At 32.1% G+C, this 18,294-nt stretch overlaps 1 protein-coding gene across 1 annotated transcript in view; it reads right to left on the reverse strand.

The window, feature by feature from the left end:
- The window catches only part of LOC143076178 (uncharacterized), a 125,157-nt gene that overhangs the window by 62,162 nt on the left and 44,701 nt on the right, over positions 1-18,294 (reverse strand). Inside the window, exons 5-21 of the mRNA XM_076251871.1 lie at positions 18,020-18,196; positions 16,873-16,993; positions 16,132-16,310; positions 15,301-15,636; positions 14,524-14,651; positions 12,478-12,735; positions 11,523-11,679; positions 10,292-10,531; positions 9,286-9,415; positions 8,456-8,634; positions 7,571-7,900; positions 6,987-7,117; positions 6,147-6,407; positions 5,515-5,698; positions 4,284-4,523; positions 3,132-3,264; positions 99-283 (exon numbers count right to left, since the gene is read on the reverse strand). Coding sequence (XP_076107986.1) covers positions 99-283; positions 3,132-3,264; positions 4,284-4,523; positions 5,515-5,698; positions 6,147-6,407; positions 6,987-7,117; positions 7,571-7,900; positions 8,456-8,634; positions 9,286-9,415; positions 10,292-10,531; positions 11,523-11,679; positions 12,478-12,735; positions 14,524-14,651; positions 15,301-15,636; positions 16,132-16,310; positions 16,873-16,993; positions 18,020-18,196 — 3,369 coding nt within the window. The remainder of the gene's footprint in view (positions 1-98; positions 284-3,131; positions 3,265-4,283; positions 4,524-5,514; positions 5,699-6,146; positions 6,408-6,986; positions 7,118-7,570; positions 7,901-8,455; positions 8,635-9,285; positions 9,416-10,291; positions 10,532-11,522; positions 11,680-12,477; positions 12,736-14,523; positions 14,652-15,300; positions 15,637-16,131; positions 16,311-16,872; positions 16,994-18,019; positions 18,197-18,294) is intronic.

Below are 18,294 nucleotides of genomic sequence, written 5' to 3' on the forward strand. Positions count from 1 at the left end.
TGTGTTTTTTGCTGTGCATATACTAACTTTGTCATGGATGGATATCCGATATCCTTTCTTTTCTATTACAGTGTAAATAGTAATGCTATACAAAATACCTTTTAACATTTCATTAATGTAAGCTCTATAATAATTAACTCTGTGTTCATCGTGTAGACTTCCATTTCTATCTGAGACGCCATTCTCTGTTACATACGTAGAGATATTATTGTAGGTTTTAGAAATCCAGTTCAGGGTTTTCCTCAAACCAAATGGAGTAACCTTTAACCAATCAGAACCAGACCTGTGATATAAAAATAATTGTTATAAGTATAGTAAACAAAAAAATAAGATTTCTTCTGTAAAGAAGACTTTTTATTCTATGAACAATACAAGATGAACATGGAACTGTTTACATCAATTGAAGCTAATATAACTCCCATAAAGACTTGTATGATTTCAGACATTAAACTTATGTGTAGATTTCGTCTTGCTAAAAGTATCATTTCAACTATTTAATGTGTCTATCTTTATATTAACGTTTTAAAGATAATAGTCCCTTTTTTATCTAGATACCCAAAATTTGCCCTAGTTGTTTCAGAGAAGAAGATTTTTGAAAAATTTAACAGATGCAAATATCATAAATACCCAAGCCAGGATGAATCCCCTGTGCCTCCATTCCCTTTATCTGTATCATAACTAATAATAAATACACAAGCCATGATGGATCCCCTGTGCCTCCATTCCCTTTATCTGTATCATAACTAATAATAATTACCCAAGCTATGATGGATCCCCTGTGCCTCCAATCCCTTTATCTGTATCATAACTAATAATAAATACCCAAGCCATGACATATCCCCTGTGCCTCTATTCCCTTTATCTGTATCATAACTAATAATAAATACACAAGCCATGATGGATCCCCTGTGCCTCCTTTCCCTTTATCTGTATCATAACTAATAATAAATACCCAAGCCATGACGGATCCCCTGTGCCTCCATTCCCTTTATCTGTATCATAACTAATAATAAATACCCAATCCATGACGGATCCCCTGTGCCTCCAATCCCTTTATCTGTATCATAACTAACAAGTGAAACTGCGAGCTACTGCTCACTGATGATACCCCCGCCGCAAGTGGATAATATTAATAGTGTAAAAATATGCAAGTGTTCGGTAAACAGGAAGTTGTCAAGTGATGAATCTGAAAACGCATCACACGGTATAGCTGACTTATATAAATCCTGAAACCAAATTTCAGAAATCCTTGTATTGTAGTTCCTGAGAAAAATGTGACAAAAATTTTGAACTTGGCTATCATGTGTAAAATCATACAAGTGTTCGGTAAACAGGAAGTTGTCGAGTGATGAATCTGAAAACGCATCACACGGTATAGCTGACTTATATAAATCCTGAAACCAAATTTCAGAAATCCTTGTATTGTAGTTGCTGAGAAAAATGTGACGAAAATTTTCAACTTGGCTATCATGTGTAAAATCATACAAGTGTTCGGTAAACAGGAAGTTGTCAAGTGATGAATCTGAAAACGCATCACACGGTATGGCTAACATATATAAATGTTGATACCAAATTACAGAAAGGGTGGATATGTAGTTCCTGAGAAAAATGTGACGAAAATTTTCAACTTGGCTATCATGTGTAAAATCATACAAGTGTTCGGTAAACAGGAAGTTGTCAAGTGATGAATCTGAAAACGCATCACACGGTATGGCTAACATATATAAATGTTGATACCAAATTACAGAAAGGGTGGATGTGTAGTTCCTGAGAAAAATGTGACGAAAGTTTCATGGGACGGACTGACTGACGGACTGATGGACGGACGGACTGACTGACAGACAGAGGTAAAACAGTATACCCCCCCTTTTTTAAAGCGGGGGTATAATAATAAATACACAAGCCATGATGGATCCCCTGTGCCTCCTTTCCCTTTATCTGTATCATAACTAATAATAAATACCCAAGCCATGATGGATCCCCTGTGCCTCCATTCCTTTTATCTGTATCATAACTAATAATAAATACCCAAACCATGATGGATACCCTGTGCCTCCTTTCCCTTTATTTGTATCATAACTAATAATAAATACCCAAGCCATGACGGATCCCCTGTGCCTCCATTCCCTTTATCTGTATCATAACTAATAATAAATGGCCAAGCCATGATGGATCCCCTGTGCCTCCATTCCTTTTATCTGTATCATAACTAATAATAAATACCCAAGCCATTATGGATCCTCTGTGCCTCCATTCCCTTTATCTGTATCATTACTAATAATAAATACCCAAGCCATTATGGATCCTCTGTGCCTCCATTCCCTTTATCTGTATCATAACTTATAATAAATACCCAAGTCATTATGGATCCTCTGTGCCTCCATTCCCTTTATCTGTATCATAACTAATAATAAATACCCAAGCCATTATGGATCCCCTGTGCCTCCTTTCCTTTTATCTGTATCATTACTAATAATAAATACCCAAGCCATTATGGATCCTCTGTGCCTCCATTTCCTTTATCTGTATCATAACTAATAATAAATACCCAAACCATGATGGATACCCTGTGCCTCCTTTCCCTTTATCTGTATCATAACTAATAATAAATACCCAAACCATGATGGATACCCTGTGCCTCCTTTCCCTTTATCTGTATCATAACTAATAATAAATACCCAAGCCATGACGGATCCCCTGTGCCTCCATTCCCTTTATCTGTATCATAACTAATAATAAATACCCAAACCATGATGGATACCCTGTGCCTCCTTTCCCTTTATCTATATCATAACTAATAATAAATACCCAAGCCATGACGGATCCCCTGTGCCTCCTTTCCCCTTATCTGTATCATAACTAATAATAAATACCCAAGCCTCATGGATCCCCTGTGCCTCCATTCCCTTTATCTGTATCATAACTAATAATAAATACCCAAACCATGATGGATCCCCTGTGCCTCCTTTCCCTTTATCTATATCATAACTAATAATAAATACCCAAGCCATGACGGATCCCCTGTGCCTCCTTTCCCCTTATCTGTATCATAACTAATAATTAATACCCAAGCCATGATGGATCCCCTGTGCCTCCATTCCCTTTACTTGACCATAACTAATAATAAATACCCAAGCCATGATGGATCCCCTGAGCCTCCATTCCCTTTATCTGTATCATAACTAATATCTTTCTTTACATCTTTATCTTCTGGATAGACTAAGAAAGATGTATAAAAATTCAATCCAAGAAAGTCAGTACTTCCTGAAAAAGAAAAACAAATCTTTAAAAGTATAGAGATAATACAAATCCCAAAATAAAGATAAATGGCTGAGATAATCCAAATGATTAACAAGTTGATGCACTCATTGTCACCATTCAAATATCTACAAACATCTAAGTGCATTAATTACTGAAGGATCTTAAAGGAACAAAATGTGTATAAACACATTATTGCCAAGCTGCTGACCAAATGTAAAGTCATTCTGCCTGGGAAATTAGAATATCCCTCTTTGACAAAAATATCACCCTTTCATTATCAAATATCAATTATCAATCTGATGAGTTAGCCTTTTATAACTGATTTTTATAGTTTGTTCTTATGTTGTACTGTTACACCACTGTCCCAGGTTAGGGGAGGGTTTGGATCCCGCTATCATGTTTAACTTTGTCACATTCTGCATGTATGTGCCTGTCCAAAGTCAGGAGCCAGTAATTCAGTTGCTGTCGTTTGTTGATGAGTTACATATTTGTTTTTTGTTCATTTTCTTGTATATAAATTAGGCCATTAGTTTTCTTATTTGAAATGTTTTACATTTGTCATTTTCGGGCCTTTTATAGCTGATCATGCAGTATTGTCTTTGCTCATTGTTGAAGGCCGTACAATGAGCTATAGTTGTTAATTTCTGTGTCATTTGGTCTCTTGTGGAGAGTTGCTCATTGGCAATCATACCACATCTTTTTTATATTTGTAGTTTAAAAAGGTTGGCATGTATAGTTACAAAGATTCCAGCATTCCAACTTGAACTTACATTCAATATCAAATAAAATAAATGAAAAACAGAAAAAAATCATACATTTTGTGTAATGAATGCACTTTTCTGGATGTATATTCCTCTTTAAAAATACTAAACAAAACAATTAGAAACCAAAACTTGTAAATTACTTATGTTGTATAATGTTCTCCTGATCAATTCACATATCGATACTCAAAGGGAGTTCATGTTGTAACAAAAAATAAATTTCTTTTAGAAGACAAGATTTTTTTTTTACCGTTGTATTACCTTTCAGATTTCTCTGTTCTTCTGCTGTAAATTCTGGTAGTCTGGATTTGGCATGATTTTGTAGAAGGCTGTTGTTTCTTACTCTACTCTTCATGACATCAGGATAGTCACCAAACATAATCGGATTGGCAAACCAACCAAAATCAAACTGCATGCTACGCTCTGATGCCTCCACATGTGAAGGGTCATAGGGATCCAATGGTTCAGCCCATCCAACATTTAAGGTGATGCCAACTTGACCTAACATTTAAAATAGAAAATAAATCAAAAATTGATTATTGCGATTTAGGAAAATCTGCATATAGATATAAGAATACAAGTTCCTATTATTGCAATATTCATGAAATTGTATTTTCCTTTTAATAAAATCCTTGCAATAATTTTGGATTAAACCTCCCATTTTAGATTGAATGATTAACTTTTGGTGTTTAACACCACTTTCAGCACTATAGGCTGTTTCATGTCAGCCCCTTTTTCTTCGTGGAGACAATTGCAGTGCTTAGAAAGAACAACTAATGTCCATAGGGAGACCAGTATTCCTAGTCAGTTAAGGTTGAAGTCATAAACACTTGCTGTATGCTGGGTTTATAACTCAAACCCCATGTGTTGCCTGATAGAGTGTTTCTGTTTATAAGGAAGCTATTAAACGAAGGGTACCAAGCGGTAAAGATGAGTTAAGTCATTCCTTCAAAAATTAAACATACACCATCATAGGTGGCTTGAATATTATGGAATATCTGTTCCGCACACAATCCTGTCCTCTTTTCCTTGATTGTGACATCAGTGAATTAAGACTTATCACCTAATTTTCATTTACATTATCACCAAGCTAAGATAGGTGCCACATCCAGAGCAAGATCTGCTAACCCTTATTGAGCATCTGAGCTCACCCCTAGACTTGTTGAGGTTTGTGTTGCTTAGTCTTTACTTTTCTGTGCAGTGTTTTGTAGACTATTTTTGTTGTTTTTCATTGTTTACCATGGCATGGTCAATTTATATTCAACTTATATGTTGTTTATATTCCTTTGGTATATTCCACATCTGTTTTGCTATTGTTGGAAAATCGAAATGCACTGCTTTTATCTGCATTATTTTTATAAAATTTGTGCATATTTTTAATAGTAAAACTTGAATTTTATAACAACAAATATCATGAATGATTTTTATTTCAATATCACTACTACATTTCTATACTTATATTTTGTGGAGAAACATAACAATTTTTAGTTACCTTTTTGTGTTCCTTTATATTTCATTTCATACAGTCTATAAGCCTTCATATGAGCCCTGATTATATTGTGACCAACAATATAGGTATTAGTACCAGGTCCAAACTTTCCTGGAGCAAATGAGTTAACTCCATATCCTAACCAAGCAACTATCCAGGGTTCATTAAATGTTATCCATAGTTTAACCTAGAATAAGTGTAAAAATGTCATAAAAATCAATGGGGAAATAAATACATGTGAAATGAAACCTTCTTAACTAAACTGTACAATCACAAATTCCAAATGTGTTTATTCTGAACAATAATATCAAATCAATATAATTTCAAACATATTTCTGATACAATACTGTAAATTTAGAAATTATTGGGAGGTTTTTATTGATGTGAATAAGGCGACTTGCTGCATATCCTAATAATAAGAATGTGCATTCTGAAATCAGATACAAATCTTTGTATACAGATGTTTTTGAAATCACAATAATCAATATGGCATTTTTGTCCATTCCTCCGAAATCCCTATAAAAATATTTTAGCAGTAAGTTTTATAAAGCATACACAAAATGAAAGTTATTTTTTTCACTAGTAAAAGTTAAAAATAAAAAAAGATAGAAAACAATTAAATTGCATCATCTTACTCTATCACCAAATTTTTCAAACAATAAACCAGCATAGGCCTCATAGTAATCTGCTATAGAAGAGTTCAGCCATCCACCATGTTTTTTCTCCAGTGCAGCAGGAAGATCCCAGTGATAAATGGTTATCATTGGTTTTATACCAGCTTCCAGCAATCCATTTATTAGGTTGTTGTAATATTTGATGCCTTCATCATTGACACTGTGCAACTCTCCATCTGGCAATACGCGAGACCAGGATATTGAAAAACGATAGGAATTTACCTTAAATGTATAAAAATAGATGTGTCTGATTCCATGGAAACCATTAACAGTTCAAATCATCTGTAATCAAAATCCAAAAAAGAAATTTCTGCTGTTTAACATAGATCTAATAAAATAAAAATTCTGGATTTTTTTTTCATTATTTCGTATTAAGCCAAACAAAATAGGTGTGAGTACTTGTTGAAGAGATAAACACAAAACATTTCAGCATTGCAGATCAGAGTAGATATATCTTTCTTGAGGCAGTACAAAAATATGGTAGATTCTGTCGATGCAAATTTGAAGAAAATATTCTGAATATGGAAAAAATAAGTTGCTGATGTGGTTTTAAATCCAAAGGGAAATGTGTGGAACACTAAGAATTTACAAATTCACTGATGAGGTAACTACTGACTGGGTTAAACAGGTGACTGCTGAAATACGTAAAATTACAGAGGACAAATTGGGGAGTTCTGTGATGAGTGACCATTAGAGACAGTTGACTACTGAAATTAAGTGACAGTTATGGCACGTTTGACTGCATAAAAACTATGTTCATTGACTGAATCAACAGAATATAAAAACAAGTAATGTACTTACCCCCATCTCCTTCAGTATTTTGATGTCATCTTTATATTTGTGGTAGCTATCACAGGCCATGTCACCAGTAGCATTGTTAACTATCCTGTTTCCCATGTGAGCAAAGTCATCCCAAATACTAGCACCTCTGCCTATATACAAAAAAAGAGAATTTTAACAAAAAATGATTAAAATGAGATAGTTCTAAGCTGTACTACAATTATCAGATTTATTTCTACAATGAATACTAAGTATAAACTGTTCATACTTAAAAGTGATCCAAGTCTGAGTCTGTAAGTTACATGACATTTTCTGCTCACATTTATTTTTTCTATTGTAATTGAAATGTCACATATGAAAAAATAAAAGGCTAATTTTTACACAAATAAAATTTGATAAATGTGATAAAAGCTAAAACCAATGGTTGATTGAACACAATAAATTGAAAATGTATGTTCTCAAAGTAAAACTTGACTGGCATGTGACATAAATGGCAATCACATTCTATTTTAGACACCTTCTTAGATATTTCCAACTTTTGTTTTTTTAAGCATCATTTATTCAACACAAAATCATGAAAGCAGCATGGAAACTGGTATCATTACCTCCTTCATTCCAGCCTCCTTCTATCTGATAAGCAGATGTAGCTGAACTCCATTCAAAATCATCTGGGAAAACATCATAGTAAAACTCATCTACATAGTCTGGTGCTGTCCCACTTCCTCCATCACCACGGTAACCAGGAATATAGCCATTCTCTGTCACAAGTTGTTTGTAAAACTGGAAAGAGTCTTTTGGTGTTCTAGTTCTTTCAGGACTACTAAAATTAACATGTACCAGACCAAATTTTGGATAATATCCTTCAATCCATTCAAAATTGTCCATCATTGACCAAACAGAATATCCTATAACATCACACTTGTCAAGTGTGATAGCTGAAAAACACACAAAACATGCAAATCACACATCATAATACACAATTAATAGAAAGCAAGAAATCAGATTTAAGGCCAGACATGGATACAGGAATTATTATCAGAAAGTTATTTGATGCAATGAATAGGGAATGGGCTTTAATTAATAGTAATATGATATTTTTATTCTAATTTCATGAACTCAACATGTGATAAATTGATCATTTCATGTAATATCTCATATCATCACTTATACAAATCCCTCAACTTATCTGAAATTTTGGTTAAATCCTTCAGTCTTAGGAGGAAACCAAGACCTATATTCTCCTGTTCCCAATTTCAGAAAAAAATACTATAAAAGACTATTAAAGTCAAGATTCAGATTAAAGTTATACATTTGACAAATAATACAACAGCCAAAATAAAATATGAAATAAGCTTGTTATTGATTTATCATGGAAGTATTTAAGTACAGCTAACGTTCATTCTTGTACCTCTATATATGTATGTACAAAAATGTACTAAAATAAAATAATCATATAAAATTGTATTTGAAAAGAAAAAGCGAGATAATACCTTTAAGAACTTCATTTGTATAAGCCCTGAGGAAATTGATTCTGCTGATATCATGTAGATTTCCGTCATCACACATTCCATTCTCAGTGATCATAACAGGTACATTATATTTGTATTTTATCCAGTTAAGTAGTTTGCGTAGTCCCCAAGGAGTCACTCTAAAGCCACCAAGGCAAGTTCTATAACAAAAATCATTCTTACTATGGGTGTTACAAAACTTGAAATGTATGCATGACATTTGGTATACTAGATCAAATGTCAATGGCAGATTATTTGAAATAAAAAAGAAGATGTGGTATGATTGCCAATGAGACAACTCTCCACAAGAGACCAAAATGACAGAGAAATTAACAATTATAGGTCACTGTACGGCCTTCAACAATGAGCAAAGCCCATACTGCATAGTTGGCTATAAAAGGACCCGAAATGACAATGTAAAACAATTCAAATGAGAAATCTAACGGCCAGTCTCTTTTACAACTAATCACAATTTTCCAGATTCTGGTTGACATTAAGCTTCATAGACCCTTGTCTAATGTTGTATGATGTTATGTTGACTCCAATATTTCTTTGGTTTTTGTGTCATTGGGTTGCTGTCTCATTGACATATATCCTATTTCTCCTGTAAGTATTGTTGTATACCCACAACTCATATATTTTTAACAAATCAGCGAACATTTTTGGAGAGGTCAGTAAATGTGATTTTTGTTGCGTTTTTATGTGTTCATAAAAAAAGTGGTGCTGATCATGTTATTCAAACTTTAATTTTATAACATCTGGATTTCAAAATTAAAACATGATAAATATATTGAATACAAATATAAACCTACTTATTCCACTTTGGATCATATTCCCTAATGACATCCATGTCTCTGTCATAATCTGTCTTTGGTTCTATATCTCCTACTGGGGAGGCCAAGTGGGAACTGTACATGTTAACACTAAAAAAGTCTGACGTTCCTGAAATGATATATGGATCAGTGAATCCCAAACTCCCAAAGAAATGTCAGACAAAAAATCATTCGGTCAGACAGAAATTTTTAAATTTTAGTTGAACATTTAGTAAAAAATGTCAAATTTCTTTTTCGGTCAGACAAACCGTAAAACAGTTTGGCACAGACTGTATGGATCATAATCCTATGTTGTAATAGTAATAACTGGTTATGCATCTGTATTTGAATGCCTTGTATTGCTACAAACTAGCAGACATCTAGATAAAGCAATGATATTGATTTAACATTTCAACAATCAAACACCTAGATAAAGCATTGAGATTCATATAACATTCCAATTTACAGTTAAACAACTAGATAAAGAATTGAGATTCATATAATATTCCAATTTACAGTTAAACAACTAGATAAAGAATTGAGATTCATATGACATTCCAACAGCTGGACAACTAGATAATGTGAAAGTACTTTATTCTTGAATATCAATTTTCGTGGTTTGAGCAAAAGTTTCATATGTGAGGGTTCTTAAATTTAGGGATTTTAATCTTCGGAAGAAAAAAAAAGCAAAGAATACAAATCCATCAGAAATAAAGGTTGATGATAATAATCAGCTGTTGTTTTATATTGATTTGTTGGACATGGCAAAATAAGATGTCTTGCCCTCTTGGTCTTTAAAAGATAGTTCTTTCATGATTAGTAAGCATACAGTATCTCCTTATTTCTTCACAAAATTTTAAGTTGTCAATGGAGCACAATCAATATAAGACTCCACATCAAAAAGGAGCAAACACTGTAGACCTTGAATAGGGTAAGTGGTTAATAATAACACTTCCTTGTACTATTGAAGGAAATGCAAATTTAATAATATATGAAAATGACATACCATAAAGTTTTACTTTCTGTTCATGGGTAAAATTTTGAAGCACCATTGTAACTACGTTTTTCTGTAAATTCATTTTATTCCTTTGCTTCATTATGTCTGGGTAGTCACCATTTACATAAATAGGATGAGCAAACCAACCGAGTCGGAACTGTAAAGCTTGTTCTGCTGCTTCAATATCTCTAGGATCACTAGGATTCTTAGGCTCATACCATGCAGTGTTTAGTACAATAGATACTTGTCCTAAAAATCAATCCAAACTGTTAAATTATAACAATAAGTATCCATCAGCTGCAGGAATATGGAAATTTCCTATTTCCCCATGAAGCATTTTAATAAATGGAGGAAAAAAAACATTGTTATGATGTATAACTGATCAATTGTTCCACTCTCAAAACAAATTTGTAACAAAATTACCAATAAGGACATTCATAAAAAAAAAATGATTACTCATTCATAGAGGACTCATAGTGCATTTCTGATTAATTAAATGTAAGCACATTCTTAATTCAAAGAAAACAACTTTTTTCAGTATGAAAGATGAATTAACTTATATTCGGACAAGTTTGTTTTAATTTGTTTCCGTAGTTTCAGAGGGGAGATTTTTGTAAAAGTTAATGGAAAACAATGATGGATGACTGACACCAAGTACTCATCAGGAGAAAGTCTCACTGAAAATAAACTCAAATTTTCTCTCAAAATTTTGCTGGTCAAAGGGGAGTTACACACAAGATATTTGTAACATATAGCTATATACATTTGTACTGTAAGTTCAGACCTTTTTGCAGTGTTTTTGGTTTTAAAAAATGTGACAGGAAAATCAAACATGTTATGTAATCAATGAAATGATCTTTTTTAAAACAAAGAAAATAACAAAAGAAGCAAATTATGTGTTTGCTACTACAGTAAACCAACTAACTTTTGCAAATTTTAGAAAAATAAAGTGCATGAATGCCATGACTATTTAAAACTTTGATTTTTTTCTTAATCAACTACATCAAATAAATTTGAATATCCTATATCAAACTGCCACAACGTGTGCAAGAAAGTGCTAAATGCAAAATGAAGTACCCCTGAAAATATAATATAAGTTGGTTTACAGCTGGCATTAAAAGTTTTTCTGTTACATCATTGCATTCTACATTGTTCTATCAATGCCTTCCTTGTGTATGGAACACATTACTGGAACAGCCAATATAAATTTATCAAACAACAAAATAGACAAACTTCTTACCCTTTTGTGATGCTTTGTAGGTGTCATTGTATAAGTGATAGGCTTCAGCATGCGCTAATAACATATTACGAGCTAGAACATATGATGGTGGTTGTCCTGGAGCTGTCACATTGTTAGTCTGTTGTATAGGTTCATTCATTGTGAACCAAAACTTCACCTAAATTTACATTAAGTAGATCTATTGAACTTTTCACAATTTGTAATTGAAAACTATACATATAGCTAACAGGAGGAGAAAACATATGTGGTCTGTTGAAAGACCCAATTAAGGGTACTAGTCACAACTAAATAAAACATACAAACTACTGCAAATCAGCAAAACAAATGTACTACATACATTAAACAAACTATTTTAGAATATTGATTGAAAATGAATTCATCTATAAATGTGTTTTCAGTGATAACATTCAAAATGTGTGAGGATTTTAAATAAGTTATATAGGAACAATCAATTATCCCTTTCCAGTCAAATCAACTCTGAATAAAAATCCTCACCCATTTACATACCAACTTTTAAAATCTTATAATTTACTAATAGACTATAAAAAATTGTACTAAAAAGTCACAAATAGAAAAAAACTACGAAAATATTAAAATGAAATTAAAGTTCTTTAAACTTAATTTTTATATGTAAACATGTGCTTCTAGAAGCATATGTATGTCATTGCTAAGTGACATGAGTAAACATTTTTGCATAATCAATAAGCTATGTTCTAACAGAAGACAAAAACAAAAGAGTTTTTGCTCTAAATTATGTTAAAAGTCCTGAAAATGACATAATGTATATCTTTTTCATTGATATCTAACTTAGCACATTTTTACAGCTTTTCAATTTTCACCTTTTATAGATACTGTCTCTTTACACAGATGTGGTTAATAATGGAGTGATCTAAATTTAAAACAACATTTAATGTAGAGCTACAAACACAAACAAATTTAATGTAGAGCTACAAACCCTATTTCCAAACTCCTTAAAGCAGACATCAGCATATTTCTTGAATTGTTGGATTGTATTTTCATTTGCCCATCCTCCAATTCCCTCTAGTTCAAGTGGGATATCAAAATGATACAGTGTTACCATTGGTGTAATACCTGCTGCTAGTAACCCGTCTATAACTTTATTGTAATAAGCAATGCCTGGCTGGTTTGGTGTAGGATCAGTACCATTGGGGAATATTCTAGTCCAAGCAATAGAAAATCTATATGCTGATACCTGAAATAAACACGTTGTATTAAATTAACAGTACACAAAGTTAACATGCAGTATTGTTATATTTTGCTGTTAACCCTTCCAAGGATAAGTGAAAGGTCAAGCTTAAACATCTTAATCTTTCGTTTTTTCAACCTTGTTTAGGGACTGGTATCAGTAAAACAGCTACATACTAAAAATGAGAGCATGAGTCTTTTTTATTTGGCTAGCAGCTTATATTTAATGATCTCAATGTGCAGAAAACCCTATTATTTATTACCTAAAGGTCAGATAGAAGTTGTAAATCTTCATTGTATCTATGGTAACTGTAATTACCTTTAGGTCAGATAGAAGTTATATATCTTCATTGTATCTATGGTATCTGTTATTACCTTTAGGTCAGATAGAAGTTGTATATCTTCATCGTATCTATGGTAACTGTAATTACCCAAAGCTCAGATAGAAGTTGTAAATCTTCATTGTATCTATGGTAACTGTAATTACCTTTAGGTCAGATAGAAGTTATATATCTTCATTGTATCTATGGTATCTGTTATTACCTTTAGGTCAGATAGAAGTTATATATCTTCATCGTATCTATGGTAACTGTAATTATCTTTAGGTCAGATAGAAGTTGTATATCTTCATCGTCTCTATGGTAACTGTAATTACCTTTAGGTCAGATAGAAGTTGTATATCTTCATCGTCTCTATGGTAACTGTAATTACCTAAAGGTCAGATAGAAGTTGTATATCTTCATCGTATCTATGGTAACTGTAATTACCTTAAGGTCAGATAGAAGTTGTATATCTTCATCGTATCCATGGTAACTGTAATAACCTTAAGGTCAGATAGAAGTTGTATATCTTCATCGTATCTATGGTAACTGTAATAACCTTAAGGTCAGATAGAAGTTGTAAATCTTCATTGTATCTATGGTAACTGTAATTACCCAAAGCTCAGATAGAAGTTGTATATCTTCAACATATATATGGTAACTGTAATTACCTAAAGGTCAGATAGAAGTTGTATATCTTCATCGTATCTATGGTAACTGTTATTACCTTTAGGTCAGCATGGTCAGATAGAAGTTGTATATCTTCATTGTATCTATGGTAACTGTTATTACCTTTAGGTCAGATAGAAGTTGTATATCTTCATCGTATCTATGGTAACTGTTATTACCTTTAGGTCAGATAGAAGTTGTATATCTTCATTGTATCTATGGTAACTGTTATTACCTTTAGGTCAGATAGAAGTTGTATATCTTCATTGTATCTATGGTAACTGTCATTACTTTTAGGTCAGATAGAAGTTGTATATCTTAATCGTATCTATGGTAACTGTTATTACCTTTAGGTCAGATAGAAGTTGTATATATCTTCATCGTATCTATGGTAACTGTTATTACCTTTAGGTCAGATAGAAGTTATATATCTTCATTGTATCTGTGGTAATTGTTATTACCTTTAGGTCAGATAGAAGTTGTATATCTTCATCGTATCTATGGTAACTGTAATTACCTAAAGGTCAGATAGAAGTTGTATATCTTCATCGTATCTATGGTATCTGTTATTACCTTTAGGTCAGATAGAAGTTGTATATCTTCATCGTATCTATGGTATCTGTTATTACCTTTAGGTCAGATAGAAGTTGTATATCTTCATCGTATCTATGGTATCTGTTATTACCTTTAGGTCAGATAGGTCAGATAGAAGTTGTATATCTTCATCGTATCTATGGTAACTGTTATTACCTTTAGGTCAGATAGAAGTTGTATATCTTTATTGTATCTATGGTATCTGTTATTACCTTTAGGTCAGTCAGAAGTTGTATATCTTCATTGTATCTATGGTAACTGTCACAAGCTACATCTCCTGTGTCCTTGTTCTTTACTACACCAAGATGAGATATGTGATCCCATAAACTTTCACCTTTACCTAAAATATTTCATCACATATATATAATAAAATATCAATTGTACAATATATCAGTACTGAACTAAAATTATTGTACTTTTTTTTTAAACAGTCTTGAGCCACTTCAACTCTCTTTGCGCAAAACCTTGCTTTTATGAACTGTTTAACAAATACCAAGAGTTACTATGTAAAACACATCTACCTTGATCTAGGAATAATGTTTAAGCAAAATGAAACCAACCAGAACAACAAACAAACAGTTATAGCACAAAAATTAAAATATAAAAGAAAAAAGGGAAAAAAATCTGTTGGTTGTTGCACATCTCAAATTGAATTGAAACATATTTTATCATTACTTTGGAATATTTCCAGAAATTATAAGAGCCTTTCAAGACATCATAATTATTTGAACTAATATCATTCCAAAATATAACTATTTAAATATGATGATTTATCCAATGAAAGAATTTTTTTAAATCTCCCGCTTGAAGTTACATAATATGAATTTAATATCAATAAACTAGTTATATAACTACAATAGTTCTTATTAGTTTGTTTTTTTGCCTTAACAAATGAAATAACTATGCACAGCTTTTCAACTACCAGTAATTGAACAATTGATACCCATAGTTGTATGACCTCAATGTGTTAACAACTATCATCAACTCACCATCTGCATTCCAACCACCTTCTATCTGATAGGCAGCTGTTGCAGTAAACCATTTGAAATGTTCAGGAAATTTTCCGTAGAGAAATGAGTTCTCATTGGGCACCATAGCTGTTGATACTCCTCCTATACCAGGATATCCTGGCTCAAAACCATTATCTTTTATTAACTGATTGTAAAAATAGGAAGAAAATTTTGGTATCCTTGGCAAAGCAGGATCAGAATAATTCACCATGCAAAATCCAAAGCTAAAGTTATAGCCATCAGTCCATTCAAAACTATCGATCAATGAACGACCATAAAATCTTTTCAAGCTGGAAATTTTATCAACTTTTATTGCTGAAATATATAAAATATAAACTTATTGATGCCCCATTGTATATATAGTTCAGATCTAGCAGAAAATCTAAATTCTGGAAAGCCTGAACATGATTGACTTTACTATGTTAGAGTAGATCTCGACATGAAATTCATTTGGTTTTTAGAAGTTTTTGGTTATCTCCCTTTGATGAGATGTTCTATATACATGATATATATATAAACATTATTTCAATACAGTTTTGAGAAATCTTAGCCAGATATCAATATTTTAATTTTCCTTCCTTATTTTATGTTTATTTGAAATGCTTCTTCCTTAATTCTGACTTAATGCTCTCTTTCAAATAAAAAAGCCGAAAATTACATAAAGACTCGCAACACCTTTAAAATTTATTTGAGTTTAATACTTTGAAAAACTAAAATGTGGCCTTACATCTTTTTAAATGAACATACTTGTACAGGAAAATAAATGCATTGGCAATATAAACAACAGCCATTGTTTTTTATGTACTATACCTTTCAGTAATTGATTAATGTGGGTTTTGTACCACTGGACATGTTCTGTGTCCTGTAAAGACTGTGTCCCACCAGCTGGTCTACCAAGATACCCTGCCATATACATCACTGATATTGGATATTCTTTGTGAATCCAGTTCAGGATTTTTCTTATACCAGATGCTGTTTCAGTGTCAGATCTTTGGATAAAATGAAAAGAAATAAATATATATGTCAAAAGTATACATGGTTTCAGTTGATAAAAAACAAGAATGTGTCCTTAGTACCGGCACACAGATGCTAATCTCGCACTATCATTATCTATGTTCAGTGGATAATGAAATTTGGGTCAAACCTCTAATTTGGCATTAAAATTAGAAAGATCATATCACAGGGAACATGTGTACTAAGTTTCAAGTTGATTGGACTTCAACTTCATCAGAAACTTACCTTGACCAAAAACTTTAACCTGAAGCGGGACAGAAGGATGAACTTACAGCCAAACTGGCACAGACCAGAAAACATTATGACCCTCTACTATTGTAGGTGGGGTATAATAACTAACATTTTTTTTTTAAATATATTGTCTGTATAGCCTTGTGGTTGCAATTCATATAAAAATACTGGAGTTATTGGAAATACATCATTAATTTCTGAACTTACATGTACTGTTCATAAAAGTGTGATATACATGACGCATGTTTTAACACATACAATGCATGAAAAGAACATAGAATTATGCTACAATAATCTTTAACATACGCATATTTGTAAGTCCTGAGTTGTTTATCATTGTTAAAAGATGAGAATTCAGTATTTTCTCTTGTAACAGGATCAGCAAACATGGTTCCTACATACAGCAAATCCAGAAAATCTACAGTACCTGGAAATGTTAAAAAATAATTGTAAAAATAACTCTGTGCAATATCAAAAGTTTTCTATTAAATAGCCTACCTTTAAGGATCATGTAATTTATAGTAATGGTCTGATTTAATGTTTAAGTTTTGTTTGGGTAAAGCTTAAACTAGGAGTATGAACGTTATGTTAGGAATTTATAAGAGCTGAGGTTTCAAGTTGTAGTAAGTAGTTTAACATAAAACACTGCTCCAATTTTAGTTATCTGCTTACAAAGACTGAAAGTTCAAACAAATTTCAAAAGTTAAAATGACAATATAAAAAGTCAAATGTGTTCACAGAATTTTATGAGTGTTCAGTTTAATAAATTTCAAACAATCTGTCAGTATTATTTGACACTGAAACTGTTCAAACAAAAATCAGATCAATATAATGTCATACAGACTGATTCAATTGTCACAGTTCAGAAATCTGAAATTCAATAGTTAATATTTTTTATATTCTTCTGTAATAATATGTTGTAAATTCAGAAATTTTAGGGTTCATTGTGATTGATAAACAATGGAGAAAAGTTTAATTCTAATTGCAATGATTTTTCTGAAATGCTTCACATAATTTAATGCTGACAAAATTTATAATTCAAGTTCTAAATTTACAAGAAAAAACTTTGAATTAACAACAGCAAGAAAATTGGGTAAAATCTTAAAGGATTATACACTGATTAAGAAATTATAATCATTATAAAAAAAGAAGATGTGGTATGATTGCCAATGAGACAACTGTCCACAAGAGACCAAAATGACACAGACATTAACAACTATAGATCACCGTACAGCCTTCAAGAATGAGCAAAGCCTATACCACATAGTCAGCTATAAAAGGCCCTGATATGACAATGTAAAACAATTCAAACAAGAAAACTAACGGCCTTATTCATATGAAAAATGAACGAAAAACAAATATGTTACACATAAACAAACGACAGACAACCACTGAATTACCATTATAGACAAAAAAAAATTTTTAAATGAATACCAGTTTATAATATATTTACCCTTTACACTTGTTATGTTGAAATTTCTGGCATAGACCTCCATTTCCTCAGGCCACTGTCCTTTAAACAAAGGATGTGCCCACATTCCTATATCAAAATGTAATCCTCTATTTCTTGTTGATTCTTTGTCATCTGAGACTTCATACCAATTGGTCTGTAAAGTTATTCCAATCTCACCTTAAATTAAAAATACAAACAAATAATTTACTATCTGATTCTTACAAAAGTTTTTTTTATCCCATACATGATAAGAAAATGCAACCAAAAGCTTGCAA

Source organism: Mytilus galloprovincialis, chromosome 5, assembly GCF_965363235.1.
Source record: "Mytilus galloprovincialis chromosome 5, xbMytGall1.hap1.1, whole genome shotgun sequence".
Taxonomy (NCBI): Eukaryota; Metazoa; Mollusca; class Bivalvia; order Mytilida; family Mytilidae; genus Mytilus; species Mytilus galloprovincialis.